Below are 18,231 nucleotides of genomic sequence, written 5' to 3' on the forward strand. Positions count from 1 at the left end.
TACGTACATCATCTTTCTAATGTCTTTTCTTTTTCATTTTAAAATAGGCAAGAATTCCACAAAGCACGCCAAATTCTCTGTGCCTACCCCCCCATTAATTGGATTTTACCGTGTCTCCGTGCTTCACAAGTATTTAATACTTAGACTAAGCAAATATGATTTAAAATAGGATGAGCTCAAAAAGGGGGAGGAAGCAGAGATTGAAAAAAAACATTAAAACCTTGTTAGATGTTGAGATGAGATGAAAAATTTATAAATAATATTAAAATAGTTTGTAAATAGTAATAAAACAATTTGAATTAATATGCTTTATAAAGTTTTGGAAAAATAGAAAAAAATATTATAAAATTAAATATTATTATAATATAATTTTTTAATATTAATTTGTTTTAAAATTTAAAAAGGTTAATTTTTTTTGTAAGTTTAGAAAAGTTGTAATTATTATTAAGTAATGATTAGATAAAAAAAATTAAAGATTTAAAATTGAAAAGTATTTACGTTTGTGATGTTAAGATATTGAGATAAGATGTTTGTGGTGTTAAGATATTGAGATAAGATGAAACCATCTTGCAATCCAAACTTGAAGTTCATATCCATCAACTATCCGTCAGCAATTAAATCAACAATAGTACATCTATCAGCGATATATACAAGTCAAAGAGAAGTTCGTATAACTTGGTATGAAGTTTCACAAGTGTTTCCATACTTTCCAAGAGTAGAAACAGTTGCATCAGGCTTGAGAGGTGACAGATCCATTTCTTCCAAGTTCCCGCTGTCTTGCACGTTCCATCTTCCGTTTACGCCATTCCTCCAAAGCTAAGGAACATCATAAATATTCTTAAACTCATGTTCATCACATTACCAATATTGTGTAACAACCCAAGACGAAAATATGGAAGACCAGAGAGAGTTGATAAAACATAAATATGATGACAAAAGCTTTGACTTCATGTTTAATTGGATTACTGGATTTTGTGAGAGACTTGCGAATCTTAGATTATGTGAGAAACAGAAATGACCAATGATTTAACATTTAATAGAAAATAGCATACATCTCGACCAATACCAAACCACAAAAAGAACAGCTTTCTTTTAGTTACATCCCATGGCAAAGACCACATTTTGGTCCAACATAATATGAGAACACCCAAACTATTTTTTTTTTTTTATAAGTAAAATATTATATTAATAAGAATAGATATAGGTCAAGTACACAGAGAGTATACAAGAGGTAACACCTAGTTAGGAGGAGAATACCTAAACTAATTGAGAATCATAGATGACTTTCTTTCTAGAGATGTATGTACAAGCAACTTAACTACATAAATGCCGCACTTATTTTAATAAGACCTGAAAATGTTTTCCATTGATAACTTGAGGAAACGTGGTATTATCATTTTGGATTGGTGCTACTTGTGTAAGAAAATGAGAAAACTGTAGATCATCTTTTGTTACTTTGTGAAGTGGCCAGGTTTTTGTGGGATGATATCTTCAACTGGACTGGTGTGGCCTGGGTAATGCCTACAAGGGTAAGGGATAGTTTCAGGTGTTGGAGTGATCTTTGGGGTACGTTCATATAGCTGTGGTGTAGAAAATGATTCTCATTGTATTATGCCTTTAGATGGAGCGACATGGTAGGCATTTCAAAGAGTGGGAGCGTTCCTTGTATCTTTATCTAGTTCTAACTTCCTAGTGGTTGCTAGGTGTTTTCCGAGTATACTTCTTGTGTACTTGGACTATTCCTATTGCTATTGCCATAAAATTATACTCTTCCTTGTTAAAAAAATTAATAACTTTTCCAGCAGATAAGATGAGTGCAATGCTCTACTTGCTAGATATGCAAGCCAAAAACTATAAAAGTGATCCAAAATTCTAAACTCAAAGTCCAAATGTAAGTAATTCAATGACAATAGTGGAGCACAACTGCATGCCAGACTTAAACCGTGATCTGCAAGATTGTACCAGAAAAGTCACAATTTAACAACAGCTCACAGCAGAAAGAAATTAGATGACTGCAAACATGAAAAACAGCTGAATCAAGCAACATGACAGGTTTTCCTCTTTGCTTAAGGACAAACAATTTGGATAAAACATAAATAACACTACACATCATCCATAACAATATAAGTTTATATTTGAATGATACTAGGAAGTCTGTGCTTGTTTTTTAATTGACAATTCAAAGGTGGAGAGAGAGAGAGACCTTTCACGCTGCCAGCATCATTTAGGGAGCGAAAATCTTTTAACCTTTTAGAAAGATCAACTGCAGCAGTTTGCTTTGTATCTTTCTGTTGGACCGTCTCTGGCTTTGCATATGCTTCTTGCTCAATTTCCATCACCTATAAATGGGGAAAGATTTAACTCAATGTAAATGTACTCGCAATTCAATTATTTTGTTAGCTGACATGGATCTCGCCAAGGGAGTGTCCTTCGAAGTCCAAAGTTTGGACACACAACTCCACCCACTAGAACTGTATATCAGGTAATCCAGAAGAACTCTAGTGGGGAATTAAACCTAGGATGTTTGAGTCTTCAACTCATCCCAAGCATATCCTTTGATCACTAGGTTGCACTGCAGTTATTCTAATTATTCATTTGATAATGGAAGAAGAAGGGGAACATTGGAAACAAAATATTACATCCAGTCCAAACTTTGAAGCAACAACTCCCGTTCTGCCACCCCATAACCCGAAAAAAAAGATCCCAAACGAAAAAGAAAACCAAGAGCGATAAACTTCTAAAATGTGGGAATTGTTTAACTTACAGTAGGAAAAGCCATAATAATGAATGCATCCAAATTATAAGCCATACTTACTCTTTTGATCAGTTCCAATGGTTGCATAGCAAGGCGGATCTCTTCAGATTCTTTGATATACTGGATTTGCGCTGCATTTTGAAAATTTTACGCAATGTATCTGAGTCAATCAGCAACTTTAAAGCTCATCAAGAGATCTAGGATATGCAGGCCAAACAGAGAAAAGGCCCAACTAACATCAAATATTAATCTTAGGAAAACAGAAATGGGTTATCCAATTACACATAATAACCATTGGTGCATCTTTCCTTTATCTTTTTAATATAAGCGAGTCGAGAGCACTGCATACAAAACCCCACAGAAGAACATAGTCACGCTTGAAGCGAGATATTAATAGAAAGTTAATCAGACTATAAAATCCCATGGCGTTGTAATAGAATGGTCTCCAAGTTCAAAGAACCTCAGAATGTAGCGAGGACTGCCAGTCATTTCTCTCAAACCCAAAACGCTATTCTTCTTCTTCTACGGCCATCGTACGAATATCGGCCACAACGCCCTATTCTTAATTTCTTACACCTATGAATATCGGCCGTCCTTCCCCTATAGCTTTTCAAAGCTTAATATTATACTCGCTTAAAATCAGGGTTACATAGGAGCACTAGAATACGCTTATTATCGCAGCAGACCCGCAAAATTTATCAAAACCCATCGAATTTAAGATTAAATTCTAATAAACCCAAGCTAAACAAAATATGGGTCACCCAGTTAATCAATAACAAGATCAAAATGTCAAGAATCCATTTCTGCTAAATTTGACAAGAACTCCTTAATTCTTCCTTAATCCGATAAACCAAAAACGCATTTACCCAATAGAAAAAGCGGAAAAAAGACATTTTATAAAGAAATTCCTCGCAGTATAAAAATACAAATTTGAGAGAGAGAGAGAGAGACCAGAAGTGAATTGAGATGTAGAGATTCTGTAGCGGGAAGAGGCCGAAGAGAAGAAGTTCTGAAGCAAGAGAAGAGCAGCGACGACGTTCAAGAAGCAGACCAAAATGGTTGCGTTCCTGAAGGAGAATCTCACTCTCCATGACTGCAGTACCTCCATGTTTCTCCTCTTCTTCCTTCTTTTTCTTCTCGAGCTAAAATAGCGACAGAATTCCAACAAGGAGTTGCCTCTCTCCCAACAAAGACTCCAACTTTGGTTGGATCTTGCCTCGTGGCCCCGTGGGGTCCTTCGTCTCTAGTGGGCGGTACCCCTACGTTTAAGCCATCCCAATAGCAACAATTTGCGGTACCGATAGACATTTGTGAGTGGCATTATATACACATAGTCAGTCAGTTTGACTACAAGCTTATCTCCTCTCTTCTTGATTTTCTGATCTGTCGCAAAGTGGAAAGACAGACATTACTTTTGACCACAATCTCGTCTACCATTTTCTCTTAAATGAATTGATTTAATATTTATTGTAAGTTTCGTAATACTTTGACAGTTGAAATGACCCGTAATTCATAAGAATAATGTTACTATATTTTTTCAATTTATCTGTTTATATATTTAATTTTTTTTAATAATTAAAAAAGTGACTATTAATTTATTTATATATTTTTTATTTTTTAAAAATATTTAAACATGTTTAAAAAGGTTTGAAATAAAAAGCAAAAAAAAATATATAATTTATATTAGATGTCACAAAAGAGTGGGCACCTACAATAGACAGAGTAGCACCACTCAATCCATATACTATATATTTCATGCTAAATGGATAATATTTATAATTTTATTTTATTTTATTGTTCTTAATCCTTATAATTTTATTTTAAATGGAAATAATATTTATTCGGATAACAGGAAATAATAAGTTAACCTTGGGCTAGTAGGGCCTAGGCTACACCGAATTGACCAATTAGGAATGGGTGCGTGTCTATTGGTATTGGGCCGAGTATGCTTGTTTGCTCTGTGGGCCATGGGCAAGAAAACTGGGCTGCTTATCAGTTATGTTTTGACTGCGGGCTGAGTGTAAGGCTTCTTCTGTCATGCACTAGCCTACACGATTTCGGGTCGGTTTCGTAGCTCTTGGGTTAGGCGCTAGGATCGGGTCTCGCATTACAGTACCTGGTCGTCCTGTACTCACTTCTGTTGATAACTTACGAACGGATGACTGTTGGTGGGCTGTTCAGCTCTTTGGGTCTCTCTCTGCTGCTTGTTCAGGTCAGAAATGGTTCTCGCCATTCTCCTCTTTCATTTTTTTTTTTTGTTTCTTCAGACTCTGCACTAGTGCACTGTGCTTAATACGGGGACTTTTTTTTTTTCGTTAACCTGCTTTACATTGAAAGCCTTTTCAGTTCTGCGAAATATTTTCTGCAAAGTTGTCATTTTTCGTAATCTTAACTGATTTTCAAGTTTCGAGCGTGAAGATATCATCTGGGTGTTCATCGGTTTTAGTTCTTCTAAGTGACTTTGGTTCTGATTTTAATTTTTAAACTAAACTCCCCCCCCCCCCCCGGGGACCGCCGGGAATATAATTTTGCTTATCATTGCCTTTTTAATGCTTTTTGCAGACACAGCCTTGGTAGTGTTTGATACTGTGGTTGAATGAGTTCCATGATGGCTTCCACTTTTTTAAGAAGCATTCAAAACCACCCATTGATGTTATACCCAGCTGCATTGTTTATAAGAAAGAAGGTTGTTTTATATTGCACTATGAAAAGCACAGAATCCCAAACAGCCACCCAAGAAAAGCAAAATCCCCGAATCAAAGTTCCACCACGCACCCAGACCATAACAACAACCAATAACGTCTCAAAAGATTATGAAGCAGTCATTGGTATAGAAACCCATGTGCAGCTCAACACTCTCACCAAAGCCTTCTGCAGTTGCCCTTACAATTATGGGTCTCCTCCAAACACCAGTGTCTGCCCCATTTGCATGGGTCTTCCTGGCGCTTTGCCAGTTCTGAACTCAAAGGTCATTGAATATGCGGTGAAAGTGGGTCTTGCACTCAATTGCAAGTTGTCTTTGAACTCAAAATTTGATAGGAAACAGTACTTTTACCCTGACCTTCCAAAGGGCTACCAAATATCGCAGTTTGATGTTCCTATTGCAACTGGTGGTTACCTTGATTTGGATCTTCCAATGGAGTTTGGTGGTGGGCACTGGAAATTTGGCATTACAAGGGTTCACATGGAAGAAGATGCAGGAAAGCTACTTCATTCGGAAAGTGGAAGTTACTCCCAGGAAATTACTACCACCCCTTTGCCTATAAACTGTACCACTTTTTACTAGGTTTTAAACTGCATTCTCTTTTTCTTTCCAATAATATATCTGTTTCACGATTTCATCTATTTCTAGCATTGCTGTTCTCATGGTTTTAATCAGGTTCACATCTTAGTGATATGATTTATGGGTTAAATTGATTCTATAAGCACACTTATTCTACAATATATTGCCTTACAATTGTCCAGCCGAAGAATCAGATAGCATGCATTTCAAAAAGATTTTTTTTTTTTTTGTTTTATTATGGAATAGCTCTTTTCCATAGGGTGAGAAGAGAACTGTTGTTGGCAAAGGTAGTTTATCTTATAAGGCTTGTTGATATTGTTGATTTTATTGCAGGTTGATTTAAATAGAGCAGGGGTGCCCTTACTTGAGATTGTTTCTGAACCTGATATGAGAACTGGTATTGAAGCTGCAGAATATGCAGCAGAACTACAGAGGTTAGTTCGGTATTTGGGAGTTAGTAATGGTAATATGCAAGAAGGTTCACTTCGTTGTGATGTCAATGTATCAATTCGACCAATTGGGCAGTCACAGTTTGGGACAAAGGTAGTTTACTTCTTTCTTCTAACTTGTATTGTTTCCCTAGCAACTAGAAAACTGAAAATGTTTATAAAACCTGTAAAATGTTCTGCTGCATGCAATAAGCTTATTTTTCCAACTTGCATTCTTAAAATATTTGGAGATTGTTATTTTAATGCTTGGAAATTATCACATTATCATGTTATCTTGGATCTATAACGATAAGATGAGAATACATATGTTCATGAAATAGACAAATAAAATGATGTTTTACAAGAGATTGAGGAAAATATCATCAACAGGGAAATCTGAAGAGGAAATAGTGTTATTTCCTTGTTTTTGTTTGTCATAAATGAAACAAAGCTCCCTTGTCAATCTACTATGAAACTTATCTAGAGAAGGTATTTTTGTAAATGATGCTAGTTTTCTCCTGAAAATAGGCAGTTCTGAATCTCTGATACTTAGGCCAAGTTTAGGCAGCGTTGATTGAGATGTACATATGTGAACCAGTAATTGAATAAAGATAATATTTTTGTAACTGATGCTAGTTTACTCCTGAAAGGCGGTTCTGATACTTAGACCAAGTTTAGGCAGCGTTGATTAAAGCATACATATGTGAACCGGTAATTGAGTAAAGAGAAGCAGGTATTATGATGGAATCTCGATGTCTTTTACTGTAAAGTAAGATCTGTTACAGAGATACTTTTATAGAGATACTTTTATGCTTTCTATATCTAGATAGTATATCAGATAAATAGATAACGTGTACAGTAAATAGACTCTTCGTGTACTGTAAATAGACTTAATGTGTAAATAGCAGCTAACGTGTATAGTAAAACCAGCAGCAATTAAGCGCTGGCTTCAATGCTCGGTTGTAACCCTTTTCTATATAAATGAAGGAAAACAGTAGAAAGAGGTATTCAGACCAATCTTGACATGGTATCAGAGCCCCTAGTCTGATATTCATCTCTGTGATCTTAATCCTTGAGTGTTGGCTTGTTGCGACGGGAGGAATTTTTTTTTTCTCGCTGTTTCCGCAAGTTTCTCTTGCTTTCCTTCTTTTTTGGTATTCTCGGTTGGGAGTCGGAGCTGTCTGTGGTGTTTTCACTTGTGGGCTTGAGTATTTGGTGGCTGTCGGAGTTATTTTGGGTGTTACGAACACTGTTTTGCCTTGCGGGCTCTTTCTTTTGGTGCCTTCTCGTGGTGGTTGGGCAGCTGTGGGGCAGTAGGCCATTTCTGTGGCAGACGGCAGTTTCTGTGGTGGTCGACTCCTTCTGTGGGTGGCTGTGTGGTGGTCGGCTACGTCTATGGTGGTTTGTTGGTTCTTCTCGGCACTTTCTGGGTAGTTTCTGGTGGTCAGCTACATCTTGTGGCAGTCCGAAAGTTTCTGGGTGTGGCTGTGTTGCAGTCGGGTCTCTCTCTGTTGGTTTCCGTAATTTTCTGGGCAGGTGTCGAAGTATTTCTACTTCGTCCGTAAGTATTTCTCTCCAACAACTGATTTTGGGCCCTTGTTTCGTGAAGTGCCTATTATTCTTGTGCCTTTGGGTCCTTTATTTTTAGTCTGGGCATTTTATTTTGGCCCCTCCTTGTTACCGTGACTTTGAGTTTGGCTTATTGTGATCCTAATCTTACCACTTATTTGATTGACTACTTAAGCATATTTTTCTAAGTGCTTTTCATCATGTCTATTGAAAATACTATTGTTCGTTTTACTGGAAAGAATTTTCCTACGTGGGAATTTCAGTTTAAGATGTTTTTAAAAGGAAAAGAATTATCAAATCATATTGATAATTCTACTGAAGTTCCCACTAATGAAAAAGAATTTGCTCAATGGGAGGTCAAGGATGCCAAGGTAATCTCTTGGTTATTGGGGACGATTGAGTCCCACCTTGTGACCAATCTTCGTTGTTTTACTACGGCTCAAGCTATGTGGGATTATCTTCACCGTATTTACCACCAAGATCATAGTGCTCGGAAGTTCCAATTAGAATTGGAAATTAGTACTTATAGTCGAGGCAATTTACCTATCGCACAATTTTATTCTGGTTTTATTAACCTTTGGTGCGAATATTCTGCCATTGTTCATGCTAAGGTTCCCACTACGGCACTCGCGGCTCTTCAAGCAGTTCATGCTGAGAGTCAACGCGATCAGTTTTTAATGAAGCTTCGACCCGAATTTGAGACCGTTCGAGCTGGTTTGTTGAACCGTAATCCGGTTCCTTCTTTGGATATTTGTTTGGGAGATTTGTTACGGGAAGAACAACGATTATCCACTCAGATGGGTATGACTTCTGAGAAGGTCTTTTCTGAGACTATGAATGTAGTTTATGCAGCACAAGGGAGAGGGAAGAACAAGTTGCAATGTTTCAGTTGCAAGGAATTTGGTCATATCGCTCACAACTGTCCTAAGAAAGTTTGCAACTATTGCAAGAAAGATGGTCATCTCATCAAAGATTGTCGAGTACGGCCTTAGAATCGCCAATCTCAAGCTTTTCAGGCGGTTGTACAGTCTTCTTCTTCATCTTCTGCGCCACCTACTGTAAGCTCTGATTCATCTGTTTTCACACCAGCAATGGTCCAACAGATGATTGTGTCTGCTTTTACGGCCTTAGGCCTGCAAGGTACGGGTACTAACTCAACTTCTTGGATTGTTGATTCGGGCGCTTCTAATCATATGACTGGTAATACGACGGGTCTCTATGATGTTCGTAAGTATAGAGGCATGCAAAATATTCAGATTGCTGATGGCAGTACTCTTCCTATTACTGTTGTTGGTAATTTGGGCTCTTCATTTCGCGATGTTTTTGTCTCTCCTGGATTGTCTACCAATTTGATTTCTGTTGGACAATTGGTAGATAATAATTGTGATGTTCACTTTTCTCGTGGTGGTTGTCTTGTGCAGGATCAGGTGTCGGGGACGGTGATCGCGAAGGGGCCTAAAATAGGACGTTTATTTCCCTTACAGTTTTCTATTCCTAATGTTGTTTCTCTTGCTTGTACGACTACTGCCAATACTAATGAAGTTTGGCATAAGAAATTAGGTCATCCTAATTCTGTTGTCTTGACTCATCTTATGAAACATGGCTTTTTGGGTAATAAAGATTCATTTTCTTCTCTTGTATCTTTGGATTGTGCTACTTGTCGTCTTGGTAAAAGTAAAACTTTACTTTTTCCTGCACATGGTAGTCGTGCGTCTAACTGTTTTGAGATTGTGCATACTGACGTTTGGGGTGTGAGTCCTATTATTTCTCATGGTCAGTATCGTTATTTTGTGACGTTTATAGATGATTATAGTCGATTCACCTGGATATATTTTCTCCGTTCTAAAGCTTACGTGTTTTCTGTCTTTCAAAAATTTGTTGCGCTTGTTGAGACACAGTTCAGTACTTGTATCAAAACTTTACGCTCCGACTCAGGGGGGGAGTACATGTCTCATTCTTTTCAAAATTTTCTTCAGCAAAAGGGGATCATTTCTCAGCGTTCTTGTCCATATACTCCTCAACAAAATGGAGTCGCTGAGCGTAAAAATCATCATCTCTTAGATGTCGTCCGTACTTTATTGATTGATTCTTTTGTACCCTCTAAGTTTTGGGTAGAAGCTTTATCTACTGCTGTCTATTTGATCAATCGTTTGCCTACTACTACTTTAAATTATGATTCTCCATATTTTCGATTATTTGGCATATCTCCTGAGTATCAATCTTTTCATACCTTTGGGTGTGTTTGTTTTGTTCATCTGTCACCTGTTGAGCGTCACAAGCTTGCTGCACAGTCTGTCATGTGTGCCTTTATGGGATATAGTCCCACTCAGAAAGGATTTATTTGTTATGATGCTCATGCAAATAAATCCCGAATCTCACGGAATGTGATTTTCTTCGAAAAGAGAAAATCAATATTTCTTTCAGTCTCAGGTTATTTCTAATCCTCTTATTACTCTTATTCCCGCTTTTGATGATGTGTCTTCTTGTATTAAGCGATTTCAACCAGGTATGGTGTATCATCGACGTCTTACCCCTTCTTCAACGCCCCTTCCAGACACTGATCCGTCACCTGATTCTATGATTCCTATACCTCGGCAGTCCACTCGGGTTACACATCCACCAGATGGGTATGGTTTTCCTCACACCTCGCTTACTGCCACTCTAGACACTATTTCTGTTCCTCACTCTTATACTCTGGCATCCACCCAAGCGTGTTGGCAGCAGGCCATGCAAGAGGAAATCCAAGCTCTTCAAGACAATCACACTTGGGACCTTATAATTTGTCCCTCTGATGTCAAACCTATTGGTTGTAAATGGGTAAACTCAGTCAAGTTTCGAGCTGATGGATCACTGGACAGATATAAGGCCCGTCTCGTGGTTCTTGGGAACCGACAGGAGTATGGTATTGATTATGAAGAAACATTTGCACTTGTTGCAAAAATGACTACTGTGCGGACTATCTTGGCACTTGCTGCCTCGCAAGGGTGGTTTCTTCGTCAGATGGATGTAAAGAATGCTTTTCTACATGGAGATTTGAAGGAAGAAATCTATATGTCTCCACCTCCCGGCATGTTTGCCACACCTTCCTCAGAAGTTTGTCGGCTACGCCGATCCTTGTATGGACTGAAATAGGCTCCGCGTACATGGTTTGACAAATTTCGCTCTAAGCTGCTTGCTTTTCACTTTACTCAGAGTCAATTTGATTCCTCTCTTTTTCTTCACAAGACTTTTGCAGGAATCGTATTGCTTCTCGTATATGTTGATGACATTGTGATCACTGGCTCCGATACTGAGTTAATTAAGCAATTACAACAGCATCTCAAGGCCTCTTTTCACATGAAAGATCTTGGTCCCCTACAATATTTTCTTGGCCTTGAGGTACAACTTACTCCAACTGGTATGTTGTTACACCAGCACAAATACACACAGGATGTTATTTCATTGGGTGGTCTCCAATCGGGTAACTCTGTTTTTACTCCCTTGGAGGTAAATCTTAAGCTTCGTCAAGAAGAAGGGGAGCTTCTATCATATCCATCCTTGTATCGGCAGCTTGTTGGGAGTTTGAACTACTTGACGATTACTCGTCCTGACATTTCTTTTGCTGTACAGCAAGTTAGTCAATTTATGCAGGCTACTCGACATCTTCATTTAGCCGCTGTTCGTCGCATTCTCCGATATCTGAAGGGCACCTCTACACACAGATTGTTCTTTCCTAAAGAATCTTCCTTACAGTTGGTGGGATATAGTGATGCTGATTGGGCCGGATGTGCAGATACTCGTCGCTCTGTTACTGGCTGGTGCATGTTCTTAGGCAATGCACTCATTTCTTGGAAGAGTAAGAAGCAAGACAGAGTTTCCAAGTCCTTTACTGAGTCTGAGTATCGTGCTATGTCTTCCGCATGCTCTGAGATCACATGGCTTCGTGGGTTATTGGGTGAACTTGGTTTTCCTCAGCTACATCCCACTCCTCTTCATGCTGATAATACCAGTGCTATTTAGATCGCCGCTAATCCTGTCTTCCATGAGCGTACGAAACATATCGAAGTCGATTGCCATTCTATACGTGAATCCTTTGACAAACATGTGATTACACTCCCTCACATTTCCACTGAACGTCAAACTGCAGACATATTCACTAAAGCTCTTTCTCGGCATCGGCATTAGTTCTTGGTTGACAAATTGATGCTTCTTGATCCACTAGCATCAATTTGAGGGGGGATGTTACAGAGATACTTTTATAGAGATACTTTTATGGTTAATGTGTTGATGGGTGGAGGTTTAGGTCATGGGCTCCACCCCATGGAACCTGTGCGTGCATGAGTTATGTTTACTAGTCAGAAGAAAAAAGGGAGTTTTTAACCTGATTATTGAGAAATAAATGTCCAATACATACTTAGAAAATATTCATTTTGTATAATATCTACACTTTCTCAACATGGGCACCTATGTTGGTTGACCTCTTGTTAAAGCTCATCTTAAATGAGTAATTTTTACCTGACACTGCTTTAGAAGATGGATATTTTAAAGGATTGATTACAGCAAAATGCAATGACTCTTCTCTGTTTAGTGTGCATTATCATTGGTAGCACCGTATCTGATTACATTTTGGATCTGCAGGTTGAGATAAAAAATTTGAACTCTTTCTCGTCAGTGAGTAGGGCCATTGATTTTGAAATTTCAAGGCAGGTTCAGCTTCATAGCCAAGAGAAGGGTGATCAAATTATACAGGAAACTCGTCTTTGGGAAGAAGGCGCGCAGGTTGTTGTTTCATGTTGCTTTTATTCGAGTCATCTACTGTAACAAGCAATAGAGATATGGTTAACTTGGTCATTTTGTGTCTCCTTATATGCTCCATTAACCTTCGCTATAATGTTTAGAAAACAGTTACAATGAGGAAAAAAGAAGGGCTTGCTGATTATCGATATTTCCCAGAACCAGACCTTCCTGGAGTTATCCTCACTAAAGAATACGTTGATGCTATTCGTGATTCATTGCCAGAAGCTCCAGAAATGAAGCGTCGGAGGTATGAGAAGATGGGCCTAAGCATGCAGGATGTTCTTTTCCTTGCAAATGACATTAATGTGAGTCCTCTTCATTATTTAGAAAGTTTTTACTGACTGGGTATTCCCCATTGGCATTTTAAAGTTTGTGCGGTACATATTTGGGAATTCAAGGAAAAGGCCAATCAAAAGAATAAACAAGAGGAAGAAAGGAATAGAGTAGAAAATTTAACACCAAATTCATATTGCATACTTAGAGTTAATGAAATAGTTAAACAAATACAAAGATAAATCTGGGTTAAGTTGCAGATATCTGACATATTCATTCAATGTTAAAGTGTGCCCAAGGCCTTACAACTCTACTTATATTTTGATAAAAAAAATAAGATGAAAAGCAATAGAAAAGTTGTGCACGCATGTATATTTGTTCTGGAATTGAACCCTCTATATTTGTTCTGCCAAGGATTTGGTACATGCCTCTTGAGCGTCATAATTTTAGATGTGACAAAGGTCAATTAAGCCTCAAATGCAGTGCCTTGGTGCATTTTCCTTAGTCCTACTTCAAAAGTAAACATGAAAGCACATTCTCACATGCCTGTACAACCATGTTTCTGTTGCTTAATAGTATCATTTGATATATATCATGCTAGAACGTTCTAAGATATGGCTCTTTTGCTTAAATGAATGCCGTAGGTTGCACAATTTTTTGATGCAACTATTGCAAAGGGAGCTGATGTGAAGCTGGCTACCAATTGGATAATGGGTGATATTGCTGCCTACATGAAAAATGAAAAGTTGACCATAAATGAGATTAAGTTAGTCCCCCGGGAGCTAGCCGAATTGATAGCTTCCATAAAAGGTGGGACCATTAGTGGAAAGATTGGGAAAGAGGTAAGAGTCTGCATCTGGTAGTAATGCTTAATACTGCCAATTCCGAATTCATTTTAATCCTTAGATCTTTTGTGCTTATCATATCTTAGTGTATATATCGCTGATTCACCTGTTTGTCAATATACTGTATTTTTTCTTAATTTTATTTTTATTTTTTTGTCTTGTCAATTACTGAGGGTTTTATGTGCTATCATTTGTGGCAATCTCAATCAGTGTAAGTGATGTTCTTCGCTTTATTTTTCTACCCATCCCCTCCCTATTACCTGCTAACGTGATAGGATCATTAGAGGCTCTATAAAAAATAAGCAGGTAAAATATAATCCAAAACAAGTCCGTATTAAGCTTCTAATAGCATGTGGCATGGGGATTTAACTAACAAATTGCAAGGCTACAAGGCGGCAAGGTCTTAAGATATCTGCACACTATGCAGGATCAGAATTAAAGCGGTCAACAAGTGCATAGGGACCTTATGATAGTTTTTCTGTGGCCCTATTCTTCTTTGGACATATTTAACCATTCTTTTTTTGTTAAATCCTCAACATGTAAATTGTGATTTGCAGATATTGTTTGAGCTACTAGCCAAAGGTGGAACTGTCAAGGGACTAATAAAAGAAAAGGATTTGGTTCAGGTAAAGATACTTTAGTTAGGAGTTTATGTAGATATAATTCTTTTCAAATAAAAAATAAATGGTGCTCTCTATTCTTGTTTTTTACGTACAAAATCTTCTTTCCTTACCTTGGACATAAAATGCTTTTATGAGATGCATATGTTTGAGAAGACCTATGATTTGGCTGCTCAAATGTAAGGGATACTTGGTCTTGGACTGATATGAGAGTGAGTGTGCCAGACAGCAACGACTTTTAGTTATAGTTGATGCCATTGTACCTAAGGATCTCTATAAACAGATCTTATTAAATTAGGAATTGTCTATTCTGTGCTTATATTAAGTTGATCCTCTTAGAGATCATGAGAGAAATTAGGTCATTTATAGTAGCTTCAAGTTGATTATATTTAAGGATTGTATACACTGCATTGATGGAAGAAGACATCCTATTAACATAATAGCCAATGCTTAAATTTTTCTTTGCCTTGCTATGTGACAAAGATTAAGCAAATCAAAGTTTGGGCAAGTTGAACCTTGTGTTTTGTTTGTTTGTTTGTTTTTGCACATCCACAAACTATTTTTCAAACATAATAATGTCAAGATTTAGCTTGGGAAGCAATGCACCCGATATATGGGTGACCATTGGATGTTGAAAAAGGCTGAATGAGTTATTCTCTAATCCAAGCCCGTGTTCACAAGCATCTGGGGCATCTAGCATCCTTAAAAGTGGGAGAAGTTTCATTAACTGGTGTCCTATGAAAGAGAGAGTTTACTCTTTATTGTCTAGTAGAAATTAAGGTCAAGGGGGGGTCTCATGGATTGGAAAATGACAGATAGTAGATCCTGTGGAGATCGAGAAAATGGTAGAAAAAGTACTTGCAGAGAACCCCCAACAGCTGGAGCAATATCGTGGGGGCAAAACTAAGCTACAAGGTTATTTTGCTGGCCAGGTAAAAGTTTTGTGGGGGTTTTAATATGAAGCTTTGTTATCTCTACCGTACTTATTATAGCAAGAGATTCTGAATATTATGCAGGTAATGAAAGTGTCAAAAGGTAAAGCGAATCCCGGGCTTCTAAACAAGATACTTTTGGAGAAATTAAATGCCAAAAGCTGATCATTTTGTTGGTGAGTATCTGCGAATAGATCCTGTTTTTCACACACAAAAAAAATGAGTGGCACAGCTCTCCTCCAAACTGGGTTGGGGCCAAAATGGTGATGACAACAATGAGCTGGCGAGTAATATATATTGTTGCATACTGATGGTTGTGTCTCTCTGAACTCATAATACTTCCCGGCAACATGCAGTTAGTTTAATTTAGCTGTCCCGTACCAACATTTTTTTTTTTTGATACATTAGGGGGAGGGAGGTTTCGAACTCCAAACCTCCATTTTGGAGTCTGGGGGTTATGACAATCATGCCAAAGGGAAAGGAGTCTTCTGTTACTTTACTTCCTCACTTCACTTGTATATCTCAGCAGCCATGCACTTCACCAACTTTCTTTAGTGGGGTAGCCTAGCCCTTTTCTTTTTGCAACATGCAATATAATAATATGCAGATTTATATAATTATATATAAAATAATTATGGGTGATCTCTCATAAGACAAATTGATTGACACGTGTCATTACCCTCAAGTGTGGTTGGTGTCCTTACAGAGTGCATTTACGCGAGTCCGAAAACAACTGACTGGAACTAAATTTTTGTAAACTAATCAACAGATGATGAGATGGACGAGGATTTCCGTTTTTGTTTTGTTTAAATACTCCAGAAAACAAAAACAAAAAATGTGAAGTGACGACTCAAAACCTTTAACTAAACTGTTTTTGAGCTTTGCTGGTATTGACAGGATCTAGAGGTTGTTGGGGGCTTCCAAAAACAAACATCCCCACCACCCCAAATTTAGCTTTGAATCAAAGTTAAAAGATCTGTCAATGGTTGTTGTCGCGCTTGAGGATAAACATCAAACACAACGAAATGACCATCTCGTATTTTTAAAAATCTTCGTAAAGGCATCTCTGCAAATTAATAAATAAATTTCTCTTCGTAAAGGAAGCAAGGGTTGTCTCTGAGTTTTCTTCCTGCCCCGACTTTTTATAAACCAAGTCAGTTGACACCAACATCACCATTATTATTAATGGAAAACAAAATTTCTTTGATTGCTTTTCTATGCTCCACCCCATAGTTGTGTTTTTTATGGTGGTGGATACTAGGTTAGATTTACAGTGGCGACATTGATTGTCGTTGCTAATAATACCGAAAGCGGTAGGCTGCCATGCAAGGTGGGGGGACTCCTCCGACAAGGAAGGTAATGGTGATAGCAGAGCCAACCCGAGAGTCAGCGATCGCATTACAATACACTCTATCACATGCAATATTTGAGCAAGATGAATTGATTCTCCTCCACGTTGGGAAGTACCCAAGCTCGCGGCCAAATGCATTCTCTACATTCATGAGGAGGCCTAAGGTAGGCTCCTCTTCCGCCATTGCATTCTCAGATGTAGGTGGAGGGAACGTGGATTTTCTCGAAGAAATGAAGCATGCATGCAAGATTGCTCAGCCGAAACTTCTTGTTAGTGTAAAGAGGGTGGAAATAGAGGGCAAAAATAAGGCGAGGGTTATTCTTTTCCAAAGCAAGATGCTCAACATCGATCTCATATTTGTAGGGCAGCGTCGGAGTCTCTCTTCATCAATTTTAGGGTGAGTCTTTTGCATGAATATCTTAGATGAAAACAATATTATTAGAAATATTTCAATATCTTTCGTCCATAAAAATAAAAAATAATAATCATGAAAATTTGCCACGAATCATCTAAAAGTTAAAGGAAGTCATGTTTATAGATGGTTTCAGAAAATAACAATAGAGCAATTCTATTTTATATATATATATATATTAAATTCAGAAATTCTTGAATTACACAGAAGTAATTTCACAAATTGACGTGGTTTAGATGTAATTTGTCAGATTATAAAGTTACTTTTACTGTAAAGCAGATCTGAAGGATCACATGAAACCATGTTAATTTAAAATTTTGTCATCTCCAATCGCACTAATTAATGTGTTAAAATGATTTTCGTTTGGTGTAATTGTAGATGGCAAGATCTTAGATGAAGAACAATATTCTCATAATACCAATAGCATTCATGCATGCATTATTAACCGATCAGTCACTCAGAGATAAAAGGAAAACCGAAGAGGTGACCAATGCCAATTTAGAAACGAACATGAGCAACCAGAACTTGTTCCCTTAAAGCCGAGTATGTAGGAAATCATGGATGTCTTTGCTTGCCCATAGAATAGAATAGAATTGAATTGAATTGGTAACAGCCTGTTATTAAAAGTTGTTTCTCGTTATAATTAACTTTTTTTACGCGTTTATTTATTCTTAAAATACTGGACTTTAGTTTATCTATTTATTATTAACAGTTCCCCCCGTGGTTTTACCGTGTACCAACAACAGATGTAGGCGGCCTGGAGGGTCTATGAGAGCAGCAAAAGTGGTAGACACAGCAGAGTATTTGATTGAGAATAGCAACTGCAACTGTGTTGGAGTTCAGAAAAAGGGCCAAAATGCAGGCTATCTTCTCAATACAAAAACCCACAAGAATTTTTGGCTCTTGGCATAAGGCACTCAAAACCTCTGGATCTCCCAGAGTCGCTCATCAGTGTGGTGTTCGTAAATTGGTTGAATGCCAGATCAA

The 18,231-nt window shown here is 37.7% G+C and overlaps 3 protein-coding genes across 5 annotated transcripts; 2 read left to right on the plus strand and 1 right to left on the minus strand.

Moving 5' to 3' along the window:
* Positions 1–546: 546 nt before the first annotated feature.
* LOC109021860 lies at positions 547–4,051 on the minus strand. The gene is made up of 4 exons (XM_019004589.2): positions 3,707–4,051; positions 2,816–2,886; positions 2,204–2,339; positions 547–816 (listed from the first exon to the last, which is right to left on the minus strand). Exons 1-4 carry the CDS (start codon positions 3,861–3,863, stop codon positions 731–733), a joined length of 450 nt encoding a protein of 149 aa, XP_018860134.2. The 5' UTR covers positions 3,864–4,051; the 3' UTR covers positions 547–730.
* Positions 4,052–4,879: 828 nt separating this feature from the next.
* LOC109008697 (glutamyl-tRNA(Gln) amidotransferase subunit B, chloroplastic/mitochondrial) lies at positions 4,880–16,098 on the plus strand. Of its 3 annotated transcripts, none has more exons than XM_018988890.2 (10): positions 4,880–4,967; positions 5,318–5,993; positions 6,372–6,581; positions 12,653–12,793; positions 12,913–13,116; positions 13,729–13,926; positions 14,487–14,555; positions 15,365–15,481; positions 15,566–15,657; positions 15,714–16,098. In XM_018988890.2, the coding sequence occupies exons 2-9, from the start codon at positions 5,352–5,354 to the stop codon at positions 15,644–15,646; spliced, it is 1,662 nt and encodes a 553-aa protein (XP_018844435.1). In that variant the 5' UTR covers positions 4,880–4,967; positions 5,318–5,351; the 3' UTR covers positions 15,647–15,657; positions 15,714–16,098. The 3 variants fall into 3 exon arrangements, with proteins under 3 accessions (XP_018844435.1, XP_018844436.1, XP_018844433.1); XM_018988891.2 differs by having other exon boundaries at positions 15,890–16,098; XM_018988888.2 differs by having other exon boundaries at positions 15,566–16,098.
* A 498-nt stretch (positions 16,099–16,596) lies between these two features.
* On the plus strand, positions 16,597–18,194 carry LOC109008696. Its single transcript, XM_018988887.2, has 2 exons — positions 16,597–17,229; positions 17,991–18,194. The coding sequence occupies exons 1-2, from the start codon at positions 16,805–16,807 to the stop codon at positions 18,154–18,156; spliced, it is 591 nt and encodes a 196-aa protein (XP_018844432.1). The 5' UTR covers positions 16,597–16,804; the 3' UTR covers positions 18,157–18,194.
* Positions 18,195–18,231: the final 37 nt, after the last annotated feature.

This window comes from Juglans regia, chromosome 7, assembly GCF_001411555.2.
Source record: "Juglans regia cultivar Chandler chromosome 7, Walnut 2.0, whole genome shotgun sequence".
NCBI lineage: Eukaryota > Viridiplantae > Streptophyta > Magnoliopsida > Fagales > Juglandaceae > Juglans > Juglans regia.